The sequence below is a fragment of the Poecilia formosa genome, unplaced genomic scaffold, assembly GCF_000485575.1.
Source record: "Poecilia formosa unplaced genomic scaffold, Poecilia_formosa-5.1.2 Scaffold224, whole genome shotgun sequence".
Classification (NCBI taxonomy): Eukaryota; Metazoa; Chordata; class Actinopteri; order Cyprinodontiformes; family Poeciliidae; genus Poecilia; species Poecilia formosa.
The window spans coordinates 157,312-172,149 of NW_006800163.1; the positions used below are offsets into that span (position 1 = coordinate 157,312).

General features: G+C 38.0%; 1 protein-coding gene across 1 annotated transcript in view; it reads left to right on the forward strand.

Annotated features, from left to right (window-relative positions):
* Positions 1–335: 335 nt before the first annotated feature.
* The window catches only part of glg1a (golgi glycoprotein 1a), a 30,971-nt gene continuing 16,468 nt past the window's right edge, over positions 336–14,838 (forward strand). Inside the window, exons 1-8 of the mRNA XM_007568485.2 lie at positions 336–732; positions 7,357–7,386; positions 7,616–7,702; positions 8,450–8,665; positions 12,561–12,764; positions 13,387–13,458; positions 13,686–13,872; positions 13,971–14,185. Coding sequence (XP_007568547.1) covers positions 400–732; positions 7,357–7,386; positions 7,616–7,702; positions 8,450–8,665; positions 12,561–12,764; positions 13,387–13,458; positions 13,686–13,872; positions 13,971–14,185 — 1,344 coding nt within the window. The 5' untranslated portion in view covers positions 336–399. The remainder of the gene's footprint in view (positions 733–7,356; positions 7,387–7,615; positions 7,703–8,449; positions 8,666–12,560; positions 12,765–13,386; positions 13,459–13,685; positions 13,873–13,970; positions 14,186–14,838) is intronic.

Below are 14,838 nucleotides of genomic sequence, written 5' to 3' on the forward strand. Positions count from 1 at the left end.
TATTTTGTAATCAATTGAATATCATCACATTAGAATAATATTGTCTGAGCAAAAGGGTCCTAAATGCGCAATGTTGTCCCTGAGGCAACAAACAACAAAAAAACACATTTTTAGCATATAAATTCTAAAAAAAATGTCTTGAAATTATCTATAATGCTTCCTTTGTTGAATTTTTTTCGGAAAAGCAAACGTAATGCAATTAACGTCCGAATTTCTGTTAATATTTTTGGTTTACTTAGAATAAATGTTCAGAAAAAGTTTTCGGAACTCAAGGTAGCTTCACTAAAAGTAACTGGACTCATGAATAATTCAAAAGGAAACTCGTCTACGCCTTTATTCCCAGTTCCAATCTCTCCGAGCGTTCCTGAACGCCTCAGTTGGCTGAGTGGCTCAGTGAAGATGGCGGACTGTATACGTGTTCCTCTGATTTTGCTGGTGATGTGCATCTTTTCACTGGCGCATCAAGTTCAAGGAGGTGAAAACAACGGTGTCGGCAGGCTCAGTGTTATTGGAGACAACCCCGCAAATCCTGCAGCAGGTCCGGGTCCCGGAGCAAACCAGGGAGCCGCTGAGAGGAACCAGGCAGCGGGGGCCTCGTTAAGTCGGAGGCGCTCTACCGGCTGGAAGCTGTCCGATGAGGCAGTATGTAGGGAGGATCTGACCCGGCGTTGTCCGAAACATTCCTGGAACAACAACCTGGCGGTACTAGAGTGTCTGCAGGATAAAAAGGAGGTAAATTAGCGCCGATGGGAGACGTAGTTTGCGACCAGCTGCAGGGTGTGCCTGCGTTAGCAGCTTGTAGCTAACTGCTGCTAGCGCTCGCATTTTGAGAACGTCATACAGAATACATAACCGCAGCCTAAACGAATCTGTTTTAAATGGCTCCCACTTTGTACTGTGATGTCCAGCGCAAAACCAGACAGAGAACACCGTAGAAACACTGACTGCTTAACCTGTAATTCAGCGTGGTGCAATGGCAGGACTGTTTGCTATGGTCTCTAAAAGTAAGCTTTTTGGTTCAAGGATAAACGTTGAAACAATGAAAGTAAATTACAAAATTATAGTTCAGAAAAAAAGTTGAAGGGTAATTTTTTGTCAGATTACGCAAGATGCATACGCACACGACATCACTAGATTCTTGCGTGTGCGGGATGTTCTTTATGTTGGAAGTTTAACTCTGGGTAAATTGATCTATTAAACAACAGATAGAGCACCGGGTAACCTGCTCACATGTTCAAGATCGTTGAGGAGAAGTGCCAGTTTGCAGTCAGGTAATTTCTGTTCCTCAAACCATTTATCATCTTCATTAGAGCGGTTAGGATTTGTTGGTATATTATAGGTGTGTGGATTTCAATTCTTATTTAGAAATGGCACCTTTCATCTGTTTTGCACAGTGCACCTTACTCTTGTTAAGTTTTCAATGTTACTTAACTTCCAGACAGACATCAGTCATCATCAGTGTTCAGATCTCTGGTCTGAGATGTTATTGAGTTTATCTTGGCGATGCAATCAAACAGGCAGATCAGGTGATGGAAGTTTGGAGAACAAATAAAAATCTTTTTATTGTATTTTGATTAGTTCTCACATTTCTAAGAATTGTGTAATAATCTAGCAAAACTAAATCCAGTTTTGTAGCTTGTCAGAATTGTCATGATCTCAATTCATTAAAAATAGATTTTATTCCACAGCCCTATTTAAAACGTTGTGGAGGTATTTCAAATCAACTGTGCTGGAGCTCCTGCTGTAAGAAAATATTTCGCAATCTCATTTTTCACATGGTTGTTCATAAAGCCTTTCAGGATGAAACTTTTTTTTTCTACCTGCATATGTAGTTAATGACTTGATGTCAGTGGATAAGGTTTTGTGTTGTTCATGTAGTTTTCAGGTTTCAGACTTTTTTGTGGGATCTTCCCAGTGTTCTCCACACAGGAACCTGATGGTGTGTTTGATTGTTTATTCACTTGTTGAGCTCATCAACTTGCAGTTGAGCAGAACTGCAGCAAACCAGGATCCCTGTTTGTGTGTGTGTGTGTGTGTGTTAGCAGACGGTTCCAGATGCTAGGATGAGCCTTGACCTTGTTTACTTACTCAGTCACAAGCCTCTAATTTTATGATAAACTCTGGTGAAGAGCTGTTTTCATCTAGTTTGGGAGAAAACTGCTGATGAAAGGAGGCTTGAAAAAGTTCAGAATGTATAAGGTTAAAAATCTGGGTCTTTGAGTATCGCTTTGATTCTGATTCTCTTGATCTGTGCAGCAGAGTCTCTCAGGTATTGGACCATAAGTTGCATAGAAAATGACATGTTGTCATGGAGGTCCACTAAATTATTGATTAAGTTTTATTTATTTATTGCAAATGAACTTGACACTCGTAATATTAGCCTTACAGAATGGTCATCTAGCTTAGATCAATTAATATTGAAAATAATGCTTTGTAGAAGAAGTACACTTCTGTTGAAGTTCCCCTGGCTTATCAGTTTTGTGCAACACTTTGGTGCCCAGTGCCCACACATGCATCTCAAACCTCAGTTTTGTCATTTGATTAGTATAAAGATTTTTCTAATCAGAAACATTTACCTACAGTGCATTTGTTACCCACGTTTCCTGCTCTGTTCTTTTTCTCAACAAAATGAAACTGAAGAGAATGTCAACATCAGACTGGCTCTGAACAATCATTTTTGGGGTAAAGCCTGTTGACCCACCAGTCCTGTAATACGCTGGAGGAAACCCTGCATATGTCTTTGTTGTTCTTGATTAGTGGACTAGCTGTACTTGCCTTTCTAAATTTCTTGAACGACAAAGTAGCAATCTCTAGCAAATAAGTTTTTAGTGTTGCTCGTAGCCACCGCTCTGCTGCTGACACAGCTTGCATAAAGGCTCAAAGATGTTTGAAATACTTTGTTTGTATGCAATTTATCTCAAACAAATTTTTGTGTCAATGTGAATTCAGTGATCCTCCTCTGGATGTACAGCCATGTTACGAGAGTCTTAGACTTCCAGAGGTTTCAGACTTTTGGTAGCTTGAGCAGAGCAGCTGAACGTTAAGTGGAGGGGGTTCAGACCAGTACATACTGTGTACGATCAGAGAAATGTCTTCTTTTACTCACAGTGATTAGACAATGTTTTGTTTCGTTAAAGGCATTTCATCTTTCGCACAAAACGTAAGCAAAATACTCTTGGGACATTCTCCCACTGCAGCATACGTTGATGTATTTACTTTACCCACCTTACACTTTTGACCAAGGACACGGTAGATGTTGGATACAGCAGAAGACAAAGATGTTGCCCACATGACTGGTCAAGAATGAGCTGTAAGAACTCCTAAACCAGGACAGTAAGAGAAGAGCCACTGGGAGACCCTCCAGTATTTGTCTGAGGTGCTGTTTTGTGCCATCTTGGGAAGATGTTATTGAGTATCTTCAAGAATATCTTTTTAGTTTCATGTTGAAATATTCATTAGTTTGACCATGGATAATGGTGTTGAGTGACATACTGCCTAACCTGGTGTTATAACAGATGTCGTTATGCTCTGCAGCTTACACGTAGATCTTGTTTCTATACAAACAATCATTATCATGGGAAAGGTTTCTCTCCCTCACTCTCTCTTTATGTGTTCACTTGTTCATCCTCCTGTGCCTGGTCTTGACTGTATGTCCTGTAGGGCTGTGTAATAATATTGATTTTGCGATATATATCAATATTTTCTTTCCTAGAAAAAAATCGATATTCATCCGCAAGTATCGTAACATCCAACTGTCACCTTGCTCACTCATTGCTTGCTTTGCCAGGAGAGTGAAGCAAGTAGGCTTAGAGTGATTCCTTCAGATGTTAAGTGTTAAGGTTAAAAAGGTATCAAACTATTCAGAGCAGGGTACTTGGTGCACTTTATTTACTTTATAAATGCATGTAAGCTACAGTTTGTACTGTTTCAATTAAAAGAAACATGTTTTCTCACCACTTCTTTGATTCATTTTGTCCAGCTGTCGACTTTAAGTCTGTGTCCATGTCCAACCAGAGCCAGGTATTGTTTAGTTGGTGCTTTTAATCAGTTTTCAGTTAAATTAATTCAATCCAACTCTATAACAGTCACAAAATGTCACCAAAATCACTCTGTCCCTCTAAAATCTTTCAGAAAATCGCAAAAGTGTATTGAACTGTATTGTTTGCTGAATATCGCAATATATATTGTATCGTGAGCAGAATATCGTGTATCGTATCGTGAGATTATTGTATCACTACAACCCTATTGTCCTGACTGGATCACATCCGGCTGTGGCCTTCTAGGTGTTTCTAATCAGCTACAACAAAGTTTCCAAAAACGACAACATTTAAGTCACAATAAAACATGATGGGTTGTCTCAAGAATTAAGACTAGAACGATTTGTTCAAAGTAAGTGTTGATCCATTTTAGTAACACATTTTACAATGTTTCTTGTTTCTTTGCCAAGGCAGCAGATAAAGTTTTGCTCTCTGGAAGCTGAACCTGTTTCAGGCTGCTGGGTGGGATTTCAGAATTCTTTTTAGACTTGGTTTCTTGGGCCTGCCCTCGGTCAGCCTCTCTGGCAGTTGCGCTGTGGTTTTGTGTACGTGGTACTTGGTCCAGATGGAAACTGAAGACTGTCCTCTCTGGTCTGATGTCATGTTGCTGTTCTGGTTTGTATGGTTTCAAATACTGAAAAATGTTGCCGTTTCATTATGTGGCAGAGTAAATGGTAAATAAGAACTATAAATTAAAGTTATTGAGAGATTATTTTAATGTTGTCCATATTTAATGTAATCGGACATATGATGTATTTCATTCTTAAAATATATATTTTTTCTAATATCTTTGGACTTTGTCTTTGCTGCTTTCACAGTCTCATACTTAACTTCTTCCTGTTTTCTCTCCATCATAGCACGCTTCACGTCAACCATGGGTTAACCCACCTGGAATGGATCATACTTGGACACAATATGATTTAAAGTGATTGTCCATGTTCCAGCCACATCTGCGTAAACAAAATGTAGTTTTAGGAGTTCAGTAAATAATGCGTGCAGCTCAAAAAATGAGAATATTGTGGAAAATGCAGTATTTTTCATTTCAGAGTGAAACTCGTGTACAGATTCAGTACATTTGGAGCCAAATATTTCAAGCTTTTGTTTTAAGTTTGATGATTATAGATGATTCAAAACCCATAATTGGAACACTGTATAACATAAATAAACATTTTAGTTGACTTGGTTGAGCTTCCTTTTGCATGAATTATTGCATTAATGCGGCGTAACATGGAGGTGATCTTCATCTTGACGGATTGCTCAACATGGCGCACGTTATCACATTTATAGAAATATCACTGTAACAAAGTGAGTGCTCTACAGGAACCGCTGGCTAATTATTTACATATTCAAGCTCTGTGCCTGCAATATACTTAGTTTGTTTAATATAGCATGATTAGTACTGTGGTGTCCTGTGGGACAGTTGGTACTTAATCATATAAAACACACAACGACCGAAGCAGTTTGTTTGTTTGAGAGCGTACGTTCGACAGACTGTTTTTGATGGGAGAAATGAGTTGTTCAGCAGAATCTGGTGTTGGTTCTATTAGATTGAGATGCTGCACAACTGCTTCGCTTCCATTTAAAAGCATTGACTGGATATTATGAAAAGGCTGCATCCGGAGCCAAACGTAGAGGTCAGCCCTTCTTGCGTTGCTCCAAGTTGGAAGCTGGCTACACCTTCCAGTCCAGCAGCTCCAGCAGCGTGCCGTGGAAACACACAGAGAGCACACTGAGACAGCAACAGGTCAACCTGTGTGACGCGGAAGGACAAAATGATCTATAATGGCTGCTTCTTAATTGTGTTTATTGCGACTTTCAGATCTGGAAGCAGTGAAGAAGGCATGGCGGGAAAGACGCAGTGAGAGAGGAAGGCCAAAAAAAAATAACCCAAAAAAAAAATGTGTGTGTGGAAGCTGAACTTGTTTGAGGAAGGAAGTCGAGCCTTGACTTTAATCAGCATTTCAGAGAAATTGTTTCTTACTGACGGTGGATGTCTTTAGCCAATTTGTCTGCTGAAGTGTGACATCAAATGAGCTGCCTGGCGTTACTCAATGTCATGAGCTTTTTTTTTTTTTTAAGATATTTTATTTTCTCAATCTCTTCTACTAGTGAGAAACTGATGAGGCTCTTTCAGTGGCTGGTGGTGAAAGTCTTAGGGCAGCTGATAACAGGACCTGTAATGAATATCATGTTTTGAATCGGGTTTATAGTATGATGAATAATTTAGATGGTAAAGAAAAAGAAAAAAAACTCAAAAAAGCATAGCCAGACAGAACATAAAAAAACGAGTAAGATAACCCATCATGAACATCATCGCAAAGTATTTCACTTATCAGAGGCAGACTGGCAGAGAACGGTCGCAGCTGAAGTTTGTTAAAAAATGTTTTTTTGAGTTTGTTGCATGGATGCCATCTCATAAAATATCACTAATTTGTAAGATTGTTTTTTTTCCCTCCACAAATGAAGCACAAATTTCATGGTCTCTCAGTAGTTTTTAGGTCTGATGCAGCATGTAGCTAGAGCTGGCTGTGGAGAAGGTACATTAAGGCAGTTTTCTTCAAATCGGCTTCAAGTTCTACTGTGGAACTACCTGAAAATATTCCTGTGGTTTTAAGTTACCCAACAGGTGGATTGTGTCCCTCTAATGTGAGCATGCTTTGAGTAATCTGCTGTAGATCCAACGGCTGAGAACATAAAACCTGTCAGGATCTCCCTGGCAGGTCTGGTTAAGCTTCCAGTGTTTCTCATCTCTATGCTGGTCCTTTATTTGGCCATTTTCATATGGTAGTTCTGTAGTAAACTTTTACCTATAAAGCCGTGTTTCCAGAAGGCTGTTTCCAGTCGGCAGACTGATCAATGTCAGCGTTGATCAGTCTGCTGACATCCTGCTGAGCTGAGCCGTGTGTGTACGATGTGTGTCTGCCTGAGCTCTGCCATCAGCCTCAGACACGCTGTCCAAATGTCTCAACAAGAGAAATGATTGGATTGTCATTAGGCTTACAGCATACACCCTGTACTGTCTGTACATCCAGGCTTATTCCACATCGGGGTCTATATGTTGGTGTTGGGTGGAACTTCATCTCCTGTCTTTCAACATTTTTCTGATTATGGGAAGAGTCTTCATGATTATAAAGGAGGTGTTGATCAACACGGCAAAAATATGATGTAGAAGTTGTGTTTTTGCATACAAGCTAATTTGATTTAAGTTTCAATGAGTGTCTAGTTCATCTACAGAGCCAAAAAAAGAAAAAAAATGTTTGAGCTGTAATTAAATCTTAATGCCAAACCCCTGACCATATTTTTTTTCTTTTTCTTTAAGGAATCTGAAATTGCTGCTGACTGTAATCATGTAAGTACTCTAAAGCCCCCTCTTCCCAGCATGCCTTGCTCTGAGTGTATTACTACATATGTAGACTGGAGGAATTGGTTTAGCATGTATAGTTAAATGTAATCTTTAACATGAATGTTCAGTAGTTTTGTCAGTTTCATCATTTTAGTTGGAACTAAAACACTTAAATATAAAAAATAACGTATCATCTGGAACTGGTTATGATTATGCTGTCTGCTCTCTTTTCCAGCTTCTGTGGAACTACAAGTTAAACCTCACCACCGATCCGAAGTTTGAGTCTGTAGCTGTGGAGGTCTGCAAGACGACCATTTCTGAGGTCAGAAGTCAACACCACTTTGACCTTGTATTTAGTCAGAATTGATAAACTAGCCTACTTTGGCTAACTAGATCAATGTGCCAAACTTAGAAATGAGACAAGTCCAATATTAGAGCTCGTGAGAATCATTTTATTGCAGCACTAACTTGACTTTTTACTCATTTTGAAGCTTTTTGTTTTTACAGTTTTTCTTATCTCAGCAAAACTTTCTCCAGAATCAGTTGGTCCTCTGATCTCTCAGTTCCAGTGTTAAACTGATTCTACTTTAACTCTGACTTTATCAGCAGGAGGAAGCGTGCTCACAGAGCTCAACAACTAACCAAACTTATTTTGAGCACACGTTAAAAACTCTGACGTTAGCTTAGCTTTTGATCTGTCTGATTTGTAAAGAGGAAGTAGTGGGATCGGCTCATATTCCATCTGATATAACATGAGCTCACTGTTTGAGCTCATGTTTTTATTTTGTAAATAATAACACTTTAATTCAAAGTAGGTACTTTTAATGGACTTTCCAGGCAACTTTTAGAGCAGCTTTGCATTAAAAGTGTCATTATTTACCGAATGATTCTTCATGACAACAGTTACAACCATTCATAAAGACTCCTTCATCTTCATAACAGATGTTAATGTCAATGTAATGTATATGACGGTGTCATGTCAGTATTATGCTCACCCCTCCAAATAAAGTTTTTGTTTTTCGTGTTTTTGTTTTGCTTTATTTACAAAGTAATTCTTCTCCATACTCAGATTAAAGAATGTGCTGCAGAGGAGCTGGGGAAGGGCTACCTGGTCTCCTGTCTGGTGGATAACCGTGGAAACATCACTGACTACCAGTGCAACCAGTACATCACCAAGATGGCCAGCATCATCTACAGTGATTTTCGGTTGATTTGCGGCTTCATGGACAAATGTCGGGAAGACATCAACACTCTGCACTGCGGCAGCATCAGCACCGGGGAGAAGGTGAGCCGAGCTTCAACACTGGAGACAAAAATGTCCAAAAGGAAAAAAAAAATCCTAATTTCTTTAAGGACCTTAAAGTAACGGATCCTGCAGCTGAATACTTTCTACATGTTTGAGGTTCTGTTTGGTTTTGGTTTGCACATCTGGAGTTGGTGAATTTGCTCATTTCTTTCTGTGTCTTTGTGCCGATCTGTCTTAGTAAGCAGCAATTATTGTTACAAGTTTGGCCGCAGTCCTTTGTTAGACACTGTACTCTTAAATGTTTCATTATGTTATAAAACTATTATATTGTAGCACATTGGGGAAATCAACAAAATAAGTTTCCATCTGACCTGTCATTTTGTTTTTTATTTAACCAGGAGGTCACCTGACTAAATAATCAGAACTACTTGTAATTGTTCAAACATCTTTTACTATAAAACATAAACTACAAATCTTTACATACAATTTGCTCATTAAAAATGATTTCTCAAAGGCAAAAGTAGAACTCTTTACTTTGTATTAAAAGTTTTTATTTTTTGTATCATATTTTAACAGGTGTTTTTTCTAAAAGCATTAAATCTAAAGTTAATGAAGAGTCCTAAGTTTTCGAGCGACGACTGAACGATTTCTCAGCATGGCAAAGACAAAAACCTTCCTCTGGACTGTGAAACATTTCTGATCTCAAACATGTAAATGAAAGCTGTGCTGAAACAGTTAAACCACCGTGTATCATGTTTGCTTTAGAACACGGATGTCAAACGCACTGTTGGCTAGAAAAAACATCTTCAGGTGCTTTGTTCTCCACTCTTAAACTTTACTTCCAGTCTGAGACCCAAAGGACACGTTTTATCAGGGTCTCTTTCCGGGACGCTGGCTGTGAGAGTTGAGGCTTGTTTGTTTTTTTCTTTTTTTTTTTTTTTTTCCAGCTTAGGATTTCTGCAGATCTGGGAATTTTCTAAATTCAAAACAATTTCTAGAGCTTGTAAAGTTGTGGATAAAGTAATCCACTACATTTGTGCACATTATTGAAGTTATCTTTTTTTTGTTTGTTTAGCAGAAAATGTATTTTGTAACTTTTTACACAAGTCTAGTTCAGGAAATGTTGAAATTTTCCGAATACATTTGTACTAATTTGCTGTAAGAAGTGGGGAAGGTATTTGGTCTATTAGATGAACTGTGATTTGACTAGTTTGACATATTTGGAATGACATGAGGTTCTATGAAATAAGACACGTTTGACAGGCCTTTAAGATTCCCCAGTTCATCTTGAGTTTAAGCAAATAGCTTGACATGTGAAACACACACTGCAGATGGAAAACGTTGGACCTGTCCAACCGGAGTGACTGTTGGATGAATTCCAGTAAAACATTAGCTGTTGTGTTTAACATGATTGTACTTTAGATATTGGAGGTCTAAGCTGGTTTAACTTGTTGCAGGATGTCAGGTTTCACTAGTAACTGGACGAGTTGGTGGAGATTCACTGTCTGCAGAGTTTTACCTGAAGGCCTCTGAACTTTCATTAGATGGTTTGAGTCTCATCAAGGAGGCTTGTTCAGGTCCAAAACTCGGTTTGGATAAGTTGTAATCAGAAACATCCACGCTGACGGGGCGATAGAGGTCAGTCACTTTGTAAGTAAAACAAAACAAAACCACAAAAAACAAAAACTTTATTTGGAGGGGTGTGCATAAGACTGACATGACACTGTATAAACATGACATAACATCTGTTATGAAGATGAAGGAGTCTTTATGAATGTTTATAACGGTTGTCATAAAGAATCATTTGGTAAATAATGACACTTTTAATGCAAAGTTGCTCTAAAAGTTGCCTGGAAAGTCCATTAAAAGTACCATTAAAGTGTTATTATTTAGAAAAGTGCAAAGTGCAAAGTTTGCACTTTTAATGGACTTTCAAGGCAACTTTTAGAGCAACTTTGTATTAAAAGTGTCATTATTTAACATCCATAACCATTCATAAAGACTCTTTCATGTTCATGATAATTATGTTTATTATAGTGTCATGTGCACACCCTGTCAAATACAATAATGTTGCCAAAGTTTTTTTTTTTTTTTTTTTTTTTTTTTTCAAAAAAAGTTCTGTCCAATGTTGAACTTTCTTTACAAATTGTGAACAGGTATGATGTCAATACAATATTTGACTGGTGTAGTTGAAAATATTAGACCTTTTAGTCATGTGACCTCATTGTTATCACTAATGAGGTCACATGAAACTACACCCATATTAGAATGCAGCTGATGTGAGGATATCAGTTGGTTCCTTGGATTTGAGATTTTACTGAATGTGACATTTTGATGATAGATATTCAGTCTGTTATTCAGCTCTAGCCAAATTATACATTAATGACATTAAATCCAGAGAATAATGGGTTTAAAGCTATATCCATATCATTAAAAAACAATATCTTTCTGTATGCCTTGCAGATTCATATAGTTATTTTCATTCAATGATGCATTTTTAAAAAAATCAGGAATCAACAAAGGATAAGTGTGTAAAATAAGCATCAGTTTGGACTAGATTACTTTTTCAGTCTTTATGTTTTATAGGAAATTTAATCAAACATCCTTTCTATCATCATAATCTTTAACTTTATCTGTGAGGACTTTGACTAGGCCACTGCCAACTTTATGTTGTTCTTAGAAGCACTGAAAGATCCCATAAACCTAAGTCTGTTGCATGTCTGAAACATGTTGGTCTTAACTGTATGCATCAGTTGGATTAAAAACCAAAGCTATCAATATAGCTGTTTATAATCAGTATGACAAATGTAGATAATTTTTAACATTGTTACTAAGGTGCTATAAAACTGTTGGATGACTACAATCTGAAGGTTTTTATAATCTCAATCCAGCCTGTAACATAACAGAGGAAAATGTGACAGATTTTCTGTCGTCAAACAGAGTCACGCTAACAGCCGACATCGAGTATCTGTTTTAACAACCCTGACCCCTCCGTCGCCATTATCAAGTCAACATTTCCCTCTTTTATTGACCTAAACGGTTCTTTAAGCTAACGCGTTGCACTCAGTCCTCACATTTTTTCTTATCCCTAAATGGCTCTGTTCCTGGAGCTGATTTATTATTATTTTACCTTTTTTTTTTCACAAGTTTGTCCTTTGACTTATCTGAAGATACTTGGGAGACTTGACAACTAAACATAAGTTATGAAGGTTAAACCTTAATATATTTGATCAGTGTCATGTTGTCAATGATGCTAGGCCTACAGACACTGTATTTACAGAAAATAATATAAAACATCTTCTAAGCTTGTATTACCAGCTCTAATTTAAGTTTTAATCTGGACTATTTTTATTTTGGAATAGAATAGAAAAGTTCTTCCAAAGTGGGGAAAGTGGGTTCACAGAAAAGATCAAGAAGTGTTAAAAATAACAACTTTATAATATATATATATATATATATATATATATAGATTTTTTTATATTTTTATATTGGTTCTGCTATGTCCTCTGTACTGCTGTAACAATGCAAATTTCCCCACTGCGGGATTAATAAAGGAATACCTTATCTTGTCTTATCTTAACAAGAAAAAACAAGATAATAATAATATACTATGCAGGTCTATAACATAAGAAATGCTGTGCAGTTATCATAAATATTATTCTCAATCCAGGGATGTGTAACTCGATAGGATGAATTTTTATTTATGTACATAATGTTTATTGAATATTACAGACTGTTTACAACACAGCACATCAGTGCAATACAGAAAAATAAATGTGCAATAACAGCAGAAATGTTCTTAAAAAATGAGTAAAAACAAGATAAAAGCTGAGAATGGACATTCTGTGTTTGTTTTGTTTGTTTGGTTTTTTTTTTATATGAAAACTGAAGAGTTAAATAGATGAAGTGGCCTGCTAAAACTGTGTGTGTGCAGGACGTCCATTCTCAGGGGGAAGTGATTGCCTGTCTGGAGAAGGGTTTAGTCCGTGAGGCTGAGGAGCAACCAGGCGTGCACCGCATCAGAGACGACTGTAAGAAGGCCATCATGAGAGTAGCCGAGCTGTCCTCTGATGATTTCCACCTTGACCGATACCTGTACTTGGCCTGCAGAGACGACCGGGAACGCTTCTGTGAAAATGTGAGGATGCTCTCTGACACATCCACAGTTACTTTGTGTTTCATGGTGTACTGCTGGAGTCTTATCATCCATTTTAGCCCATTACGTCAGAACCTTTTTTTTTAGCACCTACAGGTTCATCTCAAACACATAGGATAGCAGGAAAAAAATCAACCTGCTGTGATAGTTGAGTTCAAAAAGTAAAACTAAAGATTTGCTCCACACAGTAGTTGCGTTTCAAGCTGTCGCCTTTTGTTTTTGGTCAATATGGCTTGCCACTAATAAACCCAACAATTTTGCAGTTTTTTAAAACATCAGAATTTTAATCATGATTTTTTTGTTGTGCAGTATCTGCTCTATGCACTTAGTCGTTCCCAGCTAACCTTAACTACAACCATCACACTTCATTTCCACTTTCATACGTTTTCTTCTTGTACCACACAAGACAAAATATTACCAAACTTATAATTTGATCAAACTATAAAGTCTAAAAAGAGTTGTATAATGGTTCTCTGCATGTTTTTTGAACGAGGTGAATGCTACGCTGCTGATGCGTCATATCAGAAACCAATAAACATAAAGCAGAAGCCCATCTGTACATGTGGTTGTGAGTTTCAGTTAACTTGATCTTTTTTCCTCACAGACAGCAGCTGGGGAGGGCCGAGTTTATAAATGTCTGTTCAACCACAAGTTTGAGGATGCCATGTCTGAGAGGGTGAGTTCCCCTCCGCTTTTTTCATCTCACTGTGTGTCCCCCCCACCCCCAACAGCTCTGTTAAATCAGTGGCTCTTAAAAAGTCAGGGGAACACTCTGGTCACATTGTGAAACTGAGTGATGGTATAAAATTCAACACAATGAGCTGATTTGGCTTGGATTCATGCTTAGTGGCCTGAATTTTCTGGCTTACTTGTAAGCTCTGGTGCTGATGTTTGCGTCTTCAGTGTCGTGAGGCATTGACCACCAGGCAGAAGCTGATTGCCCAGGACTACAAGGTGAGCTACTCTCTCGCCAAAGCTTGCAAATCGGACCTGAGGAAGTACCGCTGCAACGTGGACGCAAACATGCCCCGAGCCAAAGAGACGCGTCTGTCCTACCTGCTGCTGTGCCTTGAGGCTGCCGTGCACCGAGGTGAGCAGATCTTTCCTCCGTCTGCAGCGCCAGGACGTTTAAAATCCAATTTAAAATAATTCTACTGTGTGCTTCCTGCTCTGTGACATACATTTTAGGTCGAGTGGTGAGTGGCGAGTGTCAGGGAGAAATGATGGATTACAGGCGGATGCTGATGGAAGATTTCTCCCTGAGTCCTGAGATTGTGCTGCACTGCCGCAGTGAGATAGAGAACCACTGCTCTGGTTTACACCGGAAAGGCCGGACGCTGCACTGCCTGATGAGGGTCGGCCGAGGAGACATGGAGGCCATCGAGCCCACCTGCCAAAAAGCGGTGAGTTAAAACGGCCTGGAGCCTCATTTAGAACTAGCAGGAGAATTAAAAAGAGAATCTAATGGCAAGTTTTAATGTTTATTAGTTGCTGTCATAGAAGAGAATCATAACTCTGGTCAACAGCCAAAAGAATTTCATCAGGACAGAAAAGAGACAGAGAATTTTACACAATGAAGACGTAATGTTCAATTCACATGTATTTACCCTTATTAGTGTTTATTATTCAGTTTACAGAAATCCAAGTTTGTAACATTTAATTAATGCACTCTGTTATAAAACCATTTTTTTTCCTCCTAAAAAAATAAATATGAACGGAAATGAACTGATAATGTTACAGCACAAAAATGTCATCAATTTAGTCAGAAGATCAGATTTCTATAAAGCAAAGTGGAGTAAAAACCTGATTGAGAAAATTGATGTAATTTTTGGATTCAGTGGTGCAAAAATAATCCTAATTCAGATTAAAAAAAAAAACCCCGACAACTTCCAAAATATATATTTTTTGTAACCCAGTGTTGACGTATTTCCACTCTGGGGGAACTGTAATAATTTGAGAACATCTTATTAGTCAGACTTTCAGACTAATCTAACGATATTAAATTAGACGTTAAAAAAAAAAATAAATATTTATATTTTTTTTTTTTTTTTTTTTT